Genomic DNA, 19265 nt, shown 5'->3' with positions numbered 1-19265 from the left:
ATTATCAGTTTTACTTCACTCAGCTTAACAATCTCTAGGTTCATTCATATTGCTGCAAATGGTATTATTTCATTCTTTTTTGTGACTGAGTAATATTCCATTGTATATATGTACCACATCTTTATCAACTCCTCTGTTGATGGACATTTTGGTTGCTTCCACGTCTTGGCTTTTGTAAACAGTGCTGCAGTGAACATCGGGGTGCAGATATCCTTTTGGACCATGTTTTTCTCTTGATATCTGCCCAGGAGTGGGATTGCAGAGCCATATGGCAGCTCTTGTTTTAGTTTTTTAGGGAACCTCCATACCGTTCTCCACAGTGGTATTACCAATTTACATTCCCACCAACAGTGTAGAAGGATTCCCTTCTCTCCACACCCTCTCTAACATTTATTGTTTGTGGATTTTTTGATGATGGTCATTTTCATTAGTGTAAAGTGAAACTATCTCATTGTAGTTTTGATTTGCATTTCTCTAATAATTAATGATATTGAACATCTTTTCATGTGCCTCTTAGCCATATGTATGTCTTCTTTGGAGAAGTGTCTATTTAGGTCTTCTGCCCATTTTTTATTGGACTGTTTGTTTTGGTGATATTAAGTCTCATGAGCTGTTTGTAAAATTTGGAGACTAATCCCTTGTCAGTCACATCATTTGTGAATATTTTGTCCCAAACTAAAACATTTTATTTTTTATATTGCTATTGTAACTGGGGTTTTTTCCTGTTTCATTGTTTAATTTGTTATTGCTGGTTTGAAGGAAAGCTGTTGATAATTTTTGCTCCTATTCTATCTGGAAAATTTGTTGTCAGTCGATAAGTCATGTCTGACTCATGTTGTTCAGTTGCTAAGTCATGTCCAACTCTGTGACCCCCATGGACTGCAGCACGCCAGGCTTCTCTGTTCTCCACTATCTTCTGGAGTTTGCTCAAACTCACATCCATTGAGTTGGGGATGCCATCCAATCATCTCATCCTCTGCTGCCCTTTTCTCCTCTTGCCCTCTGTCTTTCCCAGCATCAGGGTCTTTTCCAATAAGCTGGCTCTTCCCATCAGGTGACCAAAGTATTGGAGCTTCAGCATCAGCCCTTCCAAAGAATATTCAGGGTTGATTTCCTTTAGAACTGACTGGTTTAATCTCCGTGCAGTCCAAGGGACTCTCAAGAGTCTTTTCCAGCATCACAATTCATAAAAAAGAAAAAAAAATGCTGTATCCTCTTATTAAATTGAATAAATTTTGAAAGGAGACATTGTAAGTAAAATAACTGGAAAACTAACTTCTGATATTCATATATAATTTTAGTTGTTTGTGGCAAAAATAGAAAAATAATGAGCAATTTTATTTCACTTCCTTGGAACTGACATCAGTATTCACTAGATTAGAGTAGAAAGATACGCACACTTATCCATATCTGTTAGGCTAATTTTTCCAGATCTCATTTTAAATTTAATTTAGGTTTAGAAAGCTTTAGTAATGTATTGTAAGACCTCAGAGTTCAAATACTGCCTGACATCTTTGAGCTTCGGAGGGTCCTGTGAGTTCCTCTGTTCTCTCTGGGTATGTACCGTCACGCAGCAGGAGAGGCTTCCCTCTGGGTTAGCTCCTCTGTCAGCCAGACCAGCTGCCCTCTGTGGAGTCTTCAGTCTCACGGGCTTCCCTTCCCTGTCAGTTTGTGGAATTGTTCAAACAAACCAATCACATCCTTCAGCAAGAGCCCAGCAGCACCCGCAACCTCCGGGGACTGCAAAGCCTGCCTCCCACCTCCTCGCCTGGTTCGCTTGCCCCGCCGTGGCGCCTTTGTGTGGCCCGACATGGTGCGTGAAGCCCTTCTCTCTGCGCTGAGTTTCCGTGACTAATAAACTGCTGCCAGTCTCATGTATCAGTGTTAGACACCAGTGTTCAGTGACCTTGGAGTCCTCAGAGCAGGAAATCTCTCCTTCACCATCACGGTGAATAGAAGGTTATCAGAACAAGTAATCACATCATTTTTTGTTCTAAGCATGCCTCTCTGGCTTAACTAAATAATGATGGTGAAATATATATAATTATTCCTGAAATTCCTGAAGATGGAGGAGCAGTGTTCCTTTTGGACGTCACTTGTCCTTAATTCTGACTTACCAGATTGTAGCACCTATGTGCTCTGAGGGAAGTAATTTGTTCCAGAGGCAGCCCCAGGCATGCCTTAATTCTCTTTTGAAAGAAGATCTTGGTTGATGTGTTTTGGGTAGTAGACCCACTAAACACCAGTGCTCACAAACACTGTCGGCCTCAGCAGATTCAGCTCCATCTTGGTATATACTTGTATACACCCCATGGGAGGTATACACCCTGTATACCCCTCTTTTGTTCTAAAACTCCCTCATTCCAAACAGAAGAGTCTTAGTGTATTAGTTTTCCCTTGTTGTTTAATGAATTACAACAAACTTGTGGCTTAAACAATATAAACTTAACATCTCCTGTGGGTCAGGAGCCCAGATACCATTCTGCTGAATCCTGTGTTCCAGGTGTGGAATCAAGGAGTTGGCCAGGCTTATAGTCCCATCTGGAGCTTGGTGTCATCTTCCTGGCTCACCGAGCTTGTTGGCAGGATTCTGTTCCATACAGTGATACAATTCATGATGGCTTCCATATTCTTTGAGCCCAGCAGAAAGCCCACTGCTGGTTAGCTTTAATCTTTTATGACTTCTCCCTCAGATTCTAGCCCTAGATTTAAAGGAGTTACATGACTAGATCAGTCCACCCAAGAGACTCTCCTCTTTGGATAGGTCAAAGTCAACTGCTTAGGGACCTAAATTACATCCTTGCTCTATTGCAGAAACTAATCATGGGACTGACATTCCATCATGTTCATAAATTGTGTTCACAGTCAAGAGGAGAGGGCTATATAGTGTGTGTACCCCCCAAGGGGGGGCAAATCATATTTTCTTTGCCTACTCTCTCTCTTCATGCCTTCAATCTGGTTTCTTTTCCTTCCAGCCCTTCCAAAGCTTCTAGGCCAAAGGTCTCTTGGCTCACTGGTGGTAACCAGTGAGCATCCCTTTGACCACAGAGAAATATGGCTTTAGTCCCTGTTCCTTCTGGAATGGGGTAGAATCTCAGAATCTGTATATCTCTTGATAGCTACTTGGCTGCTCCAGCTTGAAAGCCAAGGGCCTGGTGACCTGTGAACTGGAACCGCCCCACCACCTCACCCCAACTAACTACAGTTCTGGGTTTGATTGATATTTGTTGCTATTCTTCACAGGGTATTTCTTGAAAAGTGCTCCCAATGTCACATCAGTGTTGATCTCGTCACAGACTCTGGGTCCTATTGTCTTCTAGTGCTTAGGAAAACACTTTCCTCTCAGGTAGGAAATGGCTTATGAACATTGATAAAGTGTGCTGACATCCTCCCACCCTTCCCACCTCTTTCTCACACTTGCACATCCTTGGATGGAGCTGAAAAGGAAGACAGGGAGCCATTGTGTAACCTAAATGGGCTCCAGTTTCTACAGTCACAAAACTCTCTGTGCTTACGCCTGACTGTTCACATCAAGCAAATTAGGGGTAATTTTTTACTTTATAAAGTTATTCTTTGTTGTACAAAAGGATCCAATGCAAGTTTCCTTCTAATATCCAAGTTCTCTAGTATATTTCAAATATAATTCAGTTTCTAACAACTCAATTGACTCTTTTTTTTAAGGACTGCATCAATTGTGGAAAGCCAGGTATGTCAGAAAGTTCCTTGTTATTGGTTTTTGGGTCTTTGAAGTTCAAGGATGAAATTCTATAAATTCATAGAAGATATTAGAGGATCTGGGTGTGGTTTCTGGGACTAGAATCTCCTATGGAGTTGTTCAGATGAAAGAAAGCTGAGAAAGAAAAATCATAGTCTACTCGGAGACCCTATAATCTAGCTTCATTCTCTATTTTTGATAATGTCCCTTTTAACAGATATCATTATTAAAATTTTTCAAAACAAAACTGTAACTATTATTTCAACTTAAACCTCTGGAGTCATCTTACTTCCTAAAGATTCTTGGGTGAACAATACCTTTGTACCCATTGAACAACCCAATGAACCAAGGTATCAAAGATGGACTGAAATGCCCAGGGTGACAGATCTATTTGCCCTTACAGAACACTTAGCTCAGGGCCAAGTTCATTAGTTGCTGCTTCATAAATGTTTATTAAAATGAAGAACGGTTTTTTTATATGGCCACTTTTATAGACTTTTCACTTTATTGTGCTGTGTCTCAGCTCAGCAGGGACCACTCATTAGCACACTCTAATTCTGGGGGACTAACAACATGAACGATTGGAAGATTTGTGTCCTGTTTGTTTTATTTGTGTATAAAAATGCAACCACACATGTGGTCTCAATGTGCTAAGGGTGCTCAGTTGACTTAAATATTTTCCCAGAAGTCCAGTGCTGGTGGGTTGGCTTATGATGTATGGGCAGACAGCCTGTGACCTATGCACAAAAGGGCTCTGAACTTGGTTTAAGTAACTGGTTTCTCCTGATGGAGATTCTTAATTTTTGATCAAGGAGCCTGCATTTTCATTTTTCACTGGACCCTACAAATATATAGCAAATCCTAGGGGGTAAAGAACAATCCCTGTTTTTCTTTAAAAATCTCCAAAACATTAAGCCTTTTGATAGGAGTGAGACAGGCATTTTATATTTGTGATGCTATAGCCATAATAATAATGAAAGTTAAATAGACTCAGAAGAAAAAAAAACTTGAAGGAAAATTAAGAGTTCAGACAGGTTTCACTTAGTCCTCCTATTTGTCTTTGAAGAGGCAAGTCGATGGGACTGGCAAGGTGACTGTTGGCCAAGGTCAGTGTTGTTTTCAGTGACCACATAAGTGGGGAGACAGAGGAGAAGATACTTCCCGAGCCAGCAGCATCGATATGTCTTGGCTATTTTCATTCCTGTCATTGTAGGATTGAAAAAAATAGACTCTCTAATTGATGCAGCAGGAAACCTGGGTGAAACAGATTCAGGTCACTAAAGTAAACAATAACAAAACCGGAGTGGGGGGGGCGGTGTGGAGAGGACCTCTTGACAGTGAGCCTTTGCAAGTTGCATAGAAACACCTTTGTAGTGTAGGTAAATATTTCTGACAAATCAAACCATTAGCTTTTTCGGATCATTTTTATTGTGGTAAAATATACGCATTGTAAGTTTTACCATTTTAGCTATTGTTAGGTGTCCAGTTCAGGGGCATTAAGTACATTCACAGTTTGTGCATGCGTCACCACTGTCCATCTCCAGAACATTTTCATCACCTCAAACAGAAACTCCTTACCTATGAAACAATAACTCCCCACACCCTGCTCGCCCCAGCCCATGATATCTCTGTTCTACTTTCTGTCTCCATGAATTTGCCTGTTCTATGTATCTCATTTAAGTGGAATTACATAATACTTGTCTTTGTGTATCTGGCTTCTCTGACTTAGCATAATACTTTCAAAGTTCATGAATGTTGTAGCATGTGTCAGAATTGCATTCCTTTTTAAGGCTGAATAATGTTCCACTTATGTATATATCACATTTTGTTTATCAGTCAATCTGTTGATAGACATTTGAGTTGTTTCCATATTTTGACTATTGTGAATAATACTTCTCCGCATACCGATGTGCAATATCTGTTTGAGCTCCCGCTTTCAATTCTTTTGGTTATGTATCTAGAAACAGAATTGCTACATCATATGGTAGTTCTAAGTTTAACATTTTAGGAACCACCAAATTGTGTTCCATAGCAGCTGTACCATTTTGCATTCCCACCAGCAATGTACAGGGTCCAATTTCTTCATATCCTTAGAAGCACTTGTTATTTTTTGTTTTGTTTTGTTTTTTATAATCCCCATCTTAATGGGTATGAAATGATAGCCCATTATGAGTTTGATTTGCATTTTCCTAATAACTAGGGATGTTGAGCATCTTTTCATGTGCTTATTGACCATTTGTTTGTCTTCTTCAAAGAAATAGTCAAGTCCTTTGCAAATTTTTGAACTGGGTTATTTGTTTTCTTATTCAGTTGTAGGAGTTCTTTATATAATCCCTTATCACATATATGATTTGTAAATATATTCTCTCATTCTGTGGGTTGTCTTTCCACCCTCTTGATAGTATCTCATGATGCATAAAAATTTAAATTTTGATAAATTTATCTATTTTCTCTTTTGTTCCACATGCTTTTGGTATTATAACCAAAAAGTCATTGCCAAATCCAATGTCATGAAACCATAAGCTTTTTATTGGACAAAATGACTCTTAGAATTTCACCAACTGCCATCCAAAAAAAGAACTTTAAAAAAGTGCATGAATGTTCAAATTATATGATAGAGGAAGGTTGAAATTTAAAACAATGAAAAAAAAATATATCATTCAAATATTACTTTAAAAAAAAAAAAAAGCAAGAGTGGCTACATTAATACCAGACAAAGTAGGCTTCAGAACAAAGAAAATTATTAGAGACAAAGAGGGAAATTATGTAATGAGAAGGATCAATCTACCAGGAAGACATAATAATCTTAAATGTATATGCAGCAAACCACAGAGCCTCAAAATATATGAAGCAAAATCTGATAGAGTTTACAGGAGAAATAAACAAACCCACAGTTAAAGTTGGGGACTTTTACTATTGCCTTCTCAGTAAATGATAAAAGCTACTGGCCAGAAAATCATTAAGGACATAGAAAAACTCAACTGCGTCTAATAGGCAGTTAAGTAATATAGAATAGAATAGAAGAGAAGAGAATCTAATTGACATTAATGAAAAACTCCACCCACAACAGCAGAATACACGTTTTTCAAGAGCCCATGAGACACAGGCCATATCTTTCCTCATAATACAAACCTCAGCGAACTTAAAAATATTGAAGCATATAGACTGCATTATTTGACCATAAATCAAATCAAACTAGAAATCAATAACAGAAAGGTAACAGAAAAATCTTTAAACACTTAGAAATTAAATAACAGATTTCTAAAAAAAACTCATGGATCAAAGAGGTATTTCCAAAATAAATTTTAATATTTATTTAAAAACTGAGTAAGAATGAAAATACATGTCAAACTTCATGAGACACAATTGAAGCAGTTCCAAGAGAGAAATTAATAGCACTAAATGCTTACCCTAGAAAACAGGGAAAATCTCAAATGAGTAACACAACTTCCTATCTCAAAAAGCTAGAAAAGGAAAGAAAAATAAACCCAAAGCAAGAACAAGGAAGGGGAAATAAAGAGAAGAACAAAAATAAATGAAATTGAAAATAAGTACACAACAGGGAATGATCAATGAAACAAAAAGCTGATTCTTCAACAAAATCGATAAAATTGATAACACCCAGCAAGATTTACAAAAATGAAAAGAGAAAAGAAACAAATCACCTTTATCAGGAATGAGACTAAGGATATCACTATATTGTAATCATTAAAAGGAAAATAGGAAATACCATGAACAACTTCATGCTTAACTTATTAGAAGAAATGCAAAATCTTAGAAGAAATGAATCAAATTCTTGAAAACCCTAAGCCACCAAAACTCAGCAAAGATGAGATGGATCATCTGAAATGTCCTAGAACCATTAAAGAAATGATTACTTGCATTTCTATATTAACAATGCTCATGTGGAAACCAAAATTAAAAGTACAATATCATTTACAATTGATCCAAAAACAATGAAAACTTTAGGTATAAATCTAATAAAACATGAACAGGATTTATATGCTGAAAATTGCAAAATGCTGATGAAAGAAATCAGTGAAGACCTAAATAAAGGAATAGATACACCATGTTCATGGATTAGAAGGTTCAACATAGGAAAGATGTCAATTTTCTCCCCAAAAGGATCTACAGACTTAAAGCAATTACTATCAAAGTCACATCAAGGGTGTTTGTTTTTTTCTTTTTTGATAGATATAAAAAACCCGCTCTACTCCTGGCGGAGAAAGATTCCACACGCCTCAGGGCAACTAAGGCTGTCCACCACAACTACTGAGGCCTGCATGCACTAGAGCCCATGCTCTGAAACAAGAGGAGCCGCCACAAATGAGAAGTTCACACACCACAACAAGGAGTAGCCCCCACTTGCTACAACTAGAGAAAGCCCCCATGCAGCATGAAGACCTAGCACAGCCAAAAACACATAAATAAGAGTAATAAACTGAAAGGAGCCACTTTACTTGATATTAAAGCTTATTACATGGCTACACATATCAACAGGCTTCCCTGGTGACTCAGTCGGTAAAGAATCCACCTGCAATGAGAGAGACCTGGCTTTGATCTCTGGGTCAGGAAGATCCCCTGGAGGAGGGCATGGCAACCCACTCCAGTATTCTTGCCTGGAGAATCCACGTGGACAGAGGAGCCTGGCGGGGTATAGTCGGTGGGGTCACAAAACAGAGTCGTACATGACTGAGTGACTAAGCTCAACAGCCCAGAAATCAATATAGTGTGCTATTGGTCAAGTGATAGCTACACAGATCAATCGAACTGAATAGAGAACACAAAAACAGACCCACACATATGTGCCAAACAGCCTTTCATAAATGTGCAAAAGTAATTCAATGAAGGAATGATAGCTTTTTCAACAAATGGTGCTAGAACAACTTGGGACCATAGACAAGAGATACCTCAACTGAAACGTCACACTTTATAGAAATGCTAACTCAAAATGAATCACAGAGTTAAAATTTAAATGTAAAACTATAAAATGTATTTAAAAGTTGGAGAAAAAAGTCTTCTGAAAATTAGGGCCAGGCAAAAGTTCTTAGACTTGATAACAACAGCAAGATCCACAAAATGAAAGAATGATAAATTATATCTCTCAAAATGAGAAACTTTTGCTTGTAAAAGCTCATGTGAAGAGAATGAAAAACACCAATAAATTGGACAGCCTAGAAGAAATGGATAAATTCCTAGAGACATACAGCCTACCAAGCCTGAATCAAGAAGAAATAGAAAGCCTGACCAGATCTATAATAAATAGAGAGATTGAATCAGTAATCAAAAACCTCCCAACAAAGAATGTGTGCATGTGTGTGTGTGTGTGTGCGTGCTCATTCGTGTCCGACTCTTTGTGACCCCATGGACTGTAGGCCACTAGTCTCCTTATTTATGGGATTTTTCGAGGCAAGAATGCTTGAGTGGGTTGCCATTTCCTCCTGCAGGGGATCCTCCTGACCCAGGGATGTCTTCTTCATCTCCTGAATAGGCAGGTGGATTCTTTACCACTGAGCCATCTGGGAAGCCCCCCAATAAAGAACAGTCCAGACCATATTTCACAGGTCAATTCTACGAAACTTTTAAAGCAGAATTAAATACCAATCTTTTTAAAACTCCTCCCCAAAAATAGTAAAGGAGGGAAACTCACTTTATGAGGGCAGCGTCACACTGATACCAAAGCAATTTTGAGCAATTCAGAGGCGTCATACTTACTTATTTCAAAATATATCACAAAGCTACAGTAACAAAAAATAGTATTGGTACTTGTATTAAAGCAGATATATAGAGCAATGGAACAGATTAAAGAGACCAGAAGTAAGCACACACGTAAATGGTCACCTGATTTTTGACAAAGGTGGGAAGAATACACAATGGGGAAGAATAGTCTCTTTAATAAATGGTGTAGGGAAAACTGGATATCTACACACAAAGAATGAAATTGGATCCTTACACCATACACAAAATTTAAATCAAAAAGTTAAACAGAAGACCTGAAGCCATAAAACTCCTAAAAGAAAACACAGGGGAAAAATTTCTTGACATTGATCTTGGCAATGACTTCTTGGATATAACACCAAAAGCCTAGGTAATAAAAGCAAAAATAAACAAGTGGGAGGACATCAGACTAAAGGGCATCTGTACCATAAACAATCTACAAAATGAAAAAACAACCTAAAGAATCAGAGAAAATCCTTGCAAAACATGTATCTGATAAAGGGTGAGTATCTATATCATATATGAAATTCCTACAACTCAATAGTAAAAAACAAACCAACAAAAACTCAAATAACCCCATTTTTAAAATGAGCAAAGGAAGTGAACAGATGTTCTGAAAATAAGACATGAAAATAAGAATCAGGTAAATGAAAAGATGCTCAATGTCATTAATCATCAGGAAAATGAAAATCAAAGCTACAATGAACTATCACCTCAAACCTTTAAGGATGGCTGTTATAAAAAAAAAAAAAGATAAGTATTAACCAGGATATGGATAAAAGGGAAACCTTGTACACTGTTGTTGGAAATGTAAATTGGTACACCTACTGTTGAAAATAGCATGGTGGTTCCTACAAAAATAAAAAAGTAGTACTACCTTCTAATTCAACAATCCCACTTTCAGATATATCTTTAGGAACTGAAATATTCTGCAATCTTATGTTCACTGCAGCATTTTTCACATAGCCACATAGCCAACACATGGAAACAAGCCAAGTGTTCACCAATGGATGAATGCATAGAGAAGATATAGTACATACTTACAATGGAATATTATTCAGCCTTAAAAAAGAAGGAAATCCTGGCACTTCTGACAACATGGATGACCCTAAAGGATATTATCCTTAGTAAGAGCCAGACAGAAGGACAAGTACTACATGACTACTCAACTTACACGCAGAATCTAAACTACTCAAACTCATAGAAGTAGAGGGCGTAATGGTGGTTACCAGGGCCTGGGAGGAAGGGAAATGGAGGGTTATTAGTCAATGGATATAAAGTTTTAGTTTTGCAAGATGAGTAAGCCCTAGAGCTCTACTGTATAGCATGATGCCGATAGTTAATAGCATGCCTGGGTTATACATTTAAAAATTTGCTAAGAGGGTAGATCTTATGTTGTGTTCTTACAACAAACTAATCATAATAAAGAAGGTGGGAAGAAACCTTTAGATGTGATGGAGGTGTTTATGGCACAGATTGTGGTTGAGAGTTTCACAGGTATATACTTATCTCCAAAATCATCAAGTGGTATACATTAAATATGTACAGTTTTTTATATGTCAATCATACCTCAATAACATGCTTTTAAAAAAAACTCTGAAATATTAACAGGAAAAAAAAACCACACAAAAAAACCACCTCTAATTAGAAAATGGGCAGGGACTTCCCTGGTGGTCCAGTTAAGATTTTGCCTTCCAATGCAGGGGGTGTGGGTTCAGTCCCTGGTTGAGGAACTAAGATCCCACATGCCTTACAACTGAAAAACCAAAACATAAAACCGAAGCAATACTATAAGAAATTCAATAAAGACTTAAAAAAAAAAAAAAAAAGAAAATGGGCAAAAAGTGTGAACAAACATCACCAAAAAAGGGTATGGAGATGACAAATCAGCCTATGAAAAATAATAAGTATCATTAGCCATCAAAGAAATGCAAGTTAAAACCACAATGAAATATTACTACATTTATCAAAATCACTAAAGTAAAAAACAGTGACAAAACCAAATGCTGTGGAAGATGAGGAGAAGCTGAATCATTCATATACTGCTGTTGGCGCAGGCACTCTGGAAAAAGAGTATGGCAGTTTCTTACAAAACTAAAAATGTGCTGATCATATGACCCAGAAATTCGTCCTCTGGGGCATTTATCCCAGAGAAATGAAGCTACTGTCACACAAAATCCTGGACGCAAATGTTCACAGAAGTTTCATTTCTAATAGTGCAAATCTAGAAACAACCCAGATGCCCTTCAGTACGTGAATGATTAAACAAACTGTTTACCATTATGGTAGCTCCATGGCATGGATAAAAAGAAGGACCCACAATAAAAAGAAGGACCTGAAATAAAAAGAAGGACCTATTGATACAGTGACTTGAATGAATTTTAAGGGAATTATGCTGAGTGGATAAAACTGGCCCAAAAAGATACTAGTATATAATACCATTATACATGACATTCCTGAAATGACAAAGTTGAAGAAAAACGATTAGTGGTGATCAGCCCGCCTCTCCCCTAGGTGTGATTTCAGAAAGGCAACAAGAGGGATCCTGTGTGTTGAAATAGTTCCCTACCTTGACTGCGGTGGTGGATATGGACCCACACATATGATAAAACTGAATAAAACTAAATACATACACACATGAATACAAGTAAAACCAGAGAAATCTAAGCATGATCAGTGGACCTGCTCAATGCCAGTATCCTGGTTATGACACTGTACCACAGTTCTGGGAATTGCTACCACTGTGGAAAACTGGGTAAAGTGTGCACAAGATCTCTCTATATTGTTTCTGAAACTGAATATGAATCTACGATCAGCTCAAAATACTTTAATATTATTTTAAAAGTGCAAATGTTCCTGGGCTATTTTTTTTAATTGGATTATAGTTGCCTGACACTGTTGTGCGTTTTTTTGTTTTTTGTTTTTTAAATAAAGGACAATCCTCTTAAAAATGCCATGACTAGGGGCAGAAAGCTATTTCATGATTTTTAAGAAACCACCTAGGTCCTGAGTGCCACTCCCTCACCTCGCTGTCAGCGACGTGATGTGCGCTGCACAGTGCTGGAATTAGGAGCTGGAGAGAGATCCCGGCCGTGGCCTGCGGTGCTCAGGTGTGTGTGTGTGTCTATAGGTGGGCACTGGTGTGGTGGTGAAAAAGAGACAGCCAAGGGAGAGCTACGCCTCCCATACTGTCGGGGAGGGTGGCCGGCTGATGAAGGTGCTGTGCTGAAAGCCAGGGAAGGGTTTCTGGAAGGTGCTGGAGCCTCAGGAACGCCCTCCTGCTGCTTTCTCCAGGAGGCCGTGGGCGGTGGCTGAACAGCCCGGGTGCAATGACTGAATCCCAGTTCACAGGAAAAGGTGAGTGCGGGACGCGCGCGGGAGGTGCGGCCTCTGGGCAGCGGCCCGCAGGCGTGCTCCGCAGCTCAGCTGGCAGACGCGGCGCCGGGTCTTGGATGCTGCAGCAAAGGCGCCAAGGAGACTCCGAACGCTGCGAGCGAAGCGTGGTGGCCGGGGAGGGTGGGGCCGCCCAGAAATCCCGGCGGCGCCAGCCGGGTAGCTTCTGCAGGCCCGGGGCGCGCACACGCGGGGCACGTGGGTGTGGGGGAACCGGCGCCGCTGGGCCTCCTTCCTGCAGCGCCGCGGCGGCCGGGTGCCGGCGCTGGAGGAACCTAGGGTGGGGTGCCCGCCCCGCGCAGGCGGCCCTCTCAGCCCCAGCCCAGCTGGCAGGCGAGGGGCGGGGACCGCACCAAGGCCCAGCGCCTGGAGGCGCTCTCCGCGCGAGTCTCTTACCCAGTGTGGGGACGGGGGTGGGGTGGGGGGACCTCCTTCCCGCGCCGGTGCGGGAAGCCTGGCGGCTTTGTCCGGGGATGTCTGGGGGCGCGGGAGGGAGACGAAGGGACTTCCCTACCTGCCAGACCCTGGCATGGAGGAAAGACTGGGATGGACAGTGCCTGGTGGGAGCACCAAGGGGCTCCGCAAGCTGCACCCTCAGCCCAGTCGGGAGACCGGCGAGGGGGGACCGGCGCAGGCCGGTGGTCTCCACGTGGGTGGACCCCGAGCTGGGCGCAGTGGTGGGGTCGCGGGTCGCCGTCGCGTACGATCCCCTACGCCAGCGCACGAACGCGGGCATATAGCCCCTGCCACCCGCCAGTGGAGGGGCTGGCGCCGGGAGCGCGCGGGGAAGGGCAGGCGGCCGTGTTGGGTGGGTGGCGGTGGGGGGCGGATAGAGGCGGGCGGTTCGCGACTGAGGTGTGGCCGCGGGGGAGGGGGCGGGAGGCGCCGCAAGGCTTTGGCCCTGCTGCCGCAGCAGCCCCGCAGTCCCCGCCCGGCTCTGAGGAGGCTGCGGCGCGCGGCGAGGTGCCTGCCGGCCGCACTGCGGTCCCAGTCGGCGTTAACCTGCCCTCGGATTAAAAGCAAAAGGCAAAAAGAGTCCATTAAAGGGGCGTGGGCGGGCAAAGACTTTTGCCGGTTCCAGCCGGCGCTAAGAGGTTGGCCATGGGGACGTGGGAGTTGCAAGGTACCGCCAGGTGTCATAATGCGGGGAGGTGCCTCCACCTGGGTTAAGCTTCCCAGTACGCGACCTGAGACGGGAAGATCTTGAAGTCGGGCTTTACCCATCGTAGTCCTAAACCTAGCGTTAACCCTTTCCCACCCCCACTCTACACACCTTCAAATTCTTATTACTCTTTTGAGCGCGCAGTATTACCAGCCTCATTTCATGTGGAAAACCAGGACAAATTCTTCCCTCTATTAACCTCTCCATGCCGAAGACCCCAGAGGCAGCTCTCCATTGCCCTAAGACGTGGTCACTCCAAACCCACAGTGAGCGGCTCCTGGGCTCGGCTTTTGCTCCACAAACTCGCTCGAGTGCCACTGGAGGATGCTGAAGGCAATGTCTCGGTGGCCGCCCGGGGCCGGTGAGACTACCGCGCCACTCAGGTGGACGAGCCTCGCGTCCCCCTCCCCAAGCGAGTGAGTCGGCCCTGCACGGACACTTGGTCACTCTCTCTCTCTCTCACTCCCTTTTGGGTACCGCGCATTTTCTCTACAGAGCGTGACCTGGTAGACAATGAACTCGGATTCCCTGAGAACCCGCTCGCTCTTGTCCGGTGGGCCTCCCGACATCTCTGCCCTTCACCGCGGCGGGCGCCGTGTGGGCACCTGGACCTCCCTGGTACATCCTGGTTCCCAGCTCTATCCTCCCCGAGAAGCAGGAGAAGGGCCTTTCCGAGTTACCTGACTCAGGTCAGCAGCCACATGGAGGCCTTCCCCCTCGCTTTGATTCCCAAGGGCAGAGCGCATTTAAGTCCGAAGCGTCTGTGGCACTCACCTCCGCCCAAGCGGGGCGATCCCCTGGTGTGTGTGTGTGTGTGTGTGTGTGTGTGTGTGTGTGTGTGTATGTGAAATGTTTGTGCGCACGCGGTACGCATGTAACCGCACAGAGTAAATTTCAGACGTGCAAGACAAAGCATTTCACGCAAAGATGGCCCAGAGTTCTAGTAAAACAAACAAATCAACAACAACAACAACACCCACCCCCAAACACCACATCTCGAGGTATGGAGTCAGGGCTTGCCGCCTGCGGAGGCTTCTAGAACGTCTGCATCCTGGAGAAGGGATTTTAACTCTGCATCTCCGCCAGATCCGCTTGGAAATCACCTCCTCTGACGATGCCGCAACAAGTGGCCCCGCCACCTACCCCGGGTTACAGCGTCTTGGTCCTCCAAGTCCTTATGGAGTAGCTGACTGGGATCGGCAGATGGGGGTGAATGCAAGGAGGAAGACTTTATTGTCAATTGTGAAGATTCTGTCTGCGTCCTGTGGGCTGGGATTCTCCCGTCACCATAAACCTCCAACGTTAATGTAGTGGTATCATTAACACTTGGAAATGGAAAGCTTACCCATCTTCCTATTAAAAAAGGTGTTGATTTTTAACCAAGCATTTTCCTCTCGACAGACTTACATTTTACAGATGGGATTTCCCCCAGCCTATTGCGGTTTGGAGAAGCGGGGTGGTGGGGGACGTAATGGTAGCAAGGCATTTATTTTCAAAACAGATACTTCTCCCCCTCTCCCCACCCAGTTTACGAGGGTTAGATTCTCGGCTTCCTCAAAGGTGCCCTCTCTAGGTTTGTGCCAGAAGCTTTGCGGGTAAAGCCCTTTGTATGTGTGTGTGTGTGGGGAGTGGGGGGGGGGGGGTCAACCTGCCCACCACTTTTTCCCTGCCCAGCGAAACCCAGGTACCAAGGGGTCAAGGTTCCACACCGTCACATTCCTGTTAGGGCCTCGGGGACACAAGACGGATTGCCCGGCATGTCGAAGCGGCGAACAGAGGCGACAGCGTCCAGGGACTAGGGGCCTCGGTCTTCCTCCGGGCGGTTTCCCGGACTCAACTGAGCGCCGCGGCGACCTCGGCTAGAAGCCGATTCCCCGCCCTAGTCGAGTACGAAACTCCTTTGGACAAAAGTTTGAGAGAATCCAGCGCAGAGACAGACTTCTTCCAATCTCGTTATAACAAATAATCTTATAAGTTTACCCACATAACCACGCAAGCGGGGAGCAGGCACCCAGATTCGCCACCCCCACGTGGTGTTGGAGTTGGCGCAGACGCGTCCGCGGTCACAGCGGGGAACGTGACACCGCATTTTCTCTGAATTCCTGTCTTCTAGGGTGGTGCGGCCGGGTGAGAGGGCCTCAGGGAGGTGGGAGAGAGGCTGCGGAATCCATTCGCTCTGCAGAGGCATTGGGGCTCTAGCACAGCGCGCAACTCCGGGGGCTTTCCCACGGCCCCATTCCCCGACTTGAGAAAAGCAGTGGTGGTTATGGGTGATTAATAGCCGGGCTTCCCACGACCGTGCGGCGCGTCCTCGCCAGCACCACTGGCTTAGCCGTTTAATCTGACCTTTATTATGAGCCAAGCGTTCCCACAGGCTGGAAACTGGATTCGCACCCCAAGACCGTCCTCTAACCGCCCCCCCCCACCCCGCCCTGCTTCCTGAGGAGAATCGGAGACTTGCAGCTCTCCCGTGGTGCCCCTTTCCTCCTCCAGAGGAAGCAGGCCCCAGCTCCTCTGAGACTAACTCGGGGGCCAGCAGACATCCCCGGGGGGTCTCCCTGGCCTCCGAGTTGGACGTTGTCTGCAATGCATCGTCTTGGGTTCTCTCTAGCACATTGTGCTGGTATGCAGCGAGAAGGGGGGAAAAAAAAAAAAGAACCACTTTTAAGTGCCACAGGCATCTACGGAGTGGCGATGGTCTATGCAGAGCGCCGGTGACTGGAGTTGTGGGGGAGGGTACCGCGGTCAAGGGCAGGTTGGGAGGCCGGTGAAGGCCGGCTGGCCGCAGGGGAACCCTTTCTCTCCGGGTTCAGGGTCCGGGAGCAAACCCCGAGCTGCGGCAAAAAGGGCTGGTAGGCTCTCCTGCACCCCCGCTTGCTCCCCCGCCTTCCCTGTGTCCCCCGGCTTTTCCAGGAGGAAGATGGGGTGCCCAGCGGGGGTGGGGCGCGCCGGGCCGCGGGGCCGGGCTGTCACGTGCCCCCCTCTCCCCGCACCCCCCGCCACTGCGGCGGGAGTTCCAATCAGAGCGCGCCAGGGGGCTCCTCCCGGGCAGGAACCACCCGGCTCGGCGGCGGAGGGTGGGCCGCCGTCACCTGACCGCCCGCCCCCGCCCCCCGCGAGTAAGGGGCGGTGGTAGCGTCTGCTCGGTTACAAATGGCCCCTCCCGCCCCGCTCGCCCGCTCGCTCGGGCTCGGCGCGGACCCGCCCGGGAGCACTCCTCCCGCCGGCTGCCGGCGTCCCGCCGCCCTGCCCGGAGCCGGCCGGCGGTCCCCGCCAACCCCCGAGGGCGCTCCTGGCACCCAGCGCGGAGGCTTGCCCGCGGAGGTCGCGCCGGGAGACTGGACCGCGGCGGCGCGCGGCTTGCCTTCCCGCAGGTGAGTGTGCCGTGTGGGCGTGGGATGCTGCGGGGAAAGTGCAGGGGCGACGTGCGAGCCCTCGGCTGCGGACGCGGGTCCGCGATGCGCAGGTTAAGTTTGCAGAGCGAGTCCGAGGTCTCCCTCCATCTCAGCCTCCTCTTGCGACTCCCGCGGGTTGGGGGCTCCAGCGAAAGCCTCGATTTGGGGGCTGGGGGGAAGGGCTTCAGGAAATTCTTGCCTTGAGATACTTGACAAAGGTTGAAAAGACATATCAGGTGGAGCTTGTAGCTACAGCTGAGGGGGGTTAGACAGGTGCATTCGAGTTTGCCTGCGTTTGCGTGGCTCCCGGGCGTGTAGGGTGAGCCAGAGATGGGGTGAAGCCTCTGCGGTGGGTCATTCCGTCCCCCAAAGCCACTCAGATGCCCAAGAGGAAAATTGCGCTGCTCTGAGGTGGTCACTGGATGTTACAGCAGCAAACCGGTGACCCCTGTATTTCTGATATGCTCCTGTAGTAACAGAAGAGCAGGTGGCTTCAATAAAAAGTGTATGAAGCCTTAAGGCACCCAAAAGATATTCCATTTACCTTTTAACTTCTTGGCAGGATTTTGTATTAAAAGTGCTGAATCATGCAAAAAGACGTGGAACGGGAAAATAATGAAATAATTGAATGAAAAATAATTTACTTCATTTTTTTTGGTAAAGTTTTTCAAAGCTAGTAGTCATTTTTAAAATAAATGTTATAAGTTTAGGGTGTAGGCACCAGGTATTTTAAAATCATGTTTTAAGACTGTGCCCTTGGCTTTCTGGCTGTCGGTTGCTTTTCTGTCTTTAGAGTGAGTTGTATCTATTCTTTTATCTCATGCCACTCTACTGCCTTAAAAAAAAAAAAGCCAACCCAATACATGGGTTTTGTTTTTTTTTTTGGTGTGTCCATGATTGTAAAGGGAGTGGACGAAACCAGTCCTTGGAAATAAAAAACTCCTTCATTGATAAATGCGATGATGGACAATTTGATTTGTCATATGCCTCTGAAGGGAATGTCAAGCTGATAACATGCAGGCTGGAGAGAAACAGAAACAGGAGTTGCCCATCGAGGAAGAAATGAGCTGTAATCCAATTGTGTTCAGTAAAAGAGCTGAAGGGAAGTGATTCCACCTGGGAGCCTGAGTCCGCGATGGTGGAGATGGAAGGGTGCCGTTTTTGATGCAAGTTCTGCAGTCAGACACCAAGTAGCATAAAGATGATTAAAAAAAAAAATCAGAGTGAGAATGAGCAAAATGGGTGTGTCCAAAGACAGCTCTTGCCCATTTACTCTGTCTGAACTGCTTATGGCCTGCTGACTCATAAGGAAACCAGCATGCTTCAGGAGGGTTGGATTTGACTTCTAGATAACCATACCTGTAAAAAAAAAAAAAATCTTTTTTAAGGAAAAGAAAATGTTTAACAGAGACATCGATAAACAGGAAAGCTTGTCTCCTCCTCACATCTCTTCTTGAGGGAGGTTTTCCCAATTCCTTGACTTGTCACCTTCATTCCAGTCCCTGTCGTCCATACTTGTGCCCGGAACATTTGGGTTGACACCAGAGATTTTCATCTAAATCTTGACATGAGAAATGGTGGCACTCCTACCAATAGGATTATTTCAAAGGTGTTTGTGAAGGATGCCGAAACCCTGGACTATAAACGATTAATTGAGTTTTCTTTGCAGCACAGTCTCCCTTGACATGGCATGCAGGGGCAGGGAGCCCCACCCTGTTTCCGAGCATCTGCATGAAAGGCCAGGAAAGGAATTCGACAATTGCAGTGGTGCAGAGAGAGGCAGTTGCTAGACTTGGGTGTGAATGTTTATTTAAATAATCACTAAAAGGTTGGGGGCTAGGCTTCAGTTCATAGGTAGGTCTTGGAAAAGCACAGTATTATT

The 19265-nt window shown here is 44.8% G+C and overlaps 1 protein-coding gene across 1 annotated transcript in view; it reads left to right on the top strand.

Moving 5' to 3' along the window:
- The first annotated feature begins 15102 nt into the window (after positions 1-15102).
- LOC122424386 (translation initiation factor IF-2-like) overlaps positions 15103-19265 on the top strand; it is a 132126-nt gene continuing 127963 nt past the window's right edge. The window contains exons 1-4 of the mRNA XM_043442132.1: positions 15103-15159; positions 15715-15875; positions 16102-16115; positions 16902-17362. Of these exons, the coding sequence (XP_043298067.1) occupies positions 15103-15159; positions 15715-15875; positions 16102-16115; positions 16902-17362 (693 nt within the window). The remainder of the gene's footprint in view (positions 15160-15714; positions 15876-16101; positions 16116-16901; positions 17363-19265) is intronic.

Source organism: Cervus canadensis, chromosome 22, assembly GCF_019320065.1.
Source record: "Cervus canadensis isolate Bull #8, Minnesota chromosome 22, ASM1932006v1, whole genome shotgun sequence".
Classification (NCBI taxonomy): domain Eukaryota; kingdom Metazoa; phylum Chordata; class Mammalia; order Artiodactyla; family Cervidae; genus Cervus; species Cervus canadensis.
Note: the sequence above shows the minus strand (reverse complement) of the source record. Positions and strands in the feature narration are given on the sequence as shown.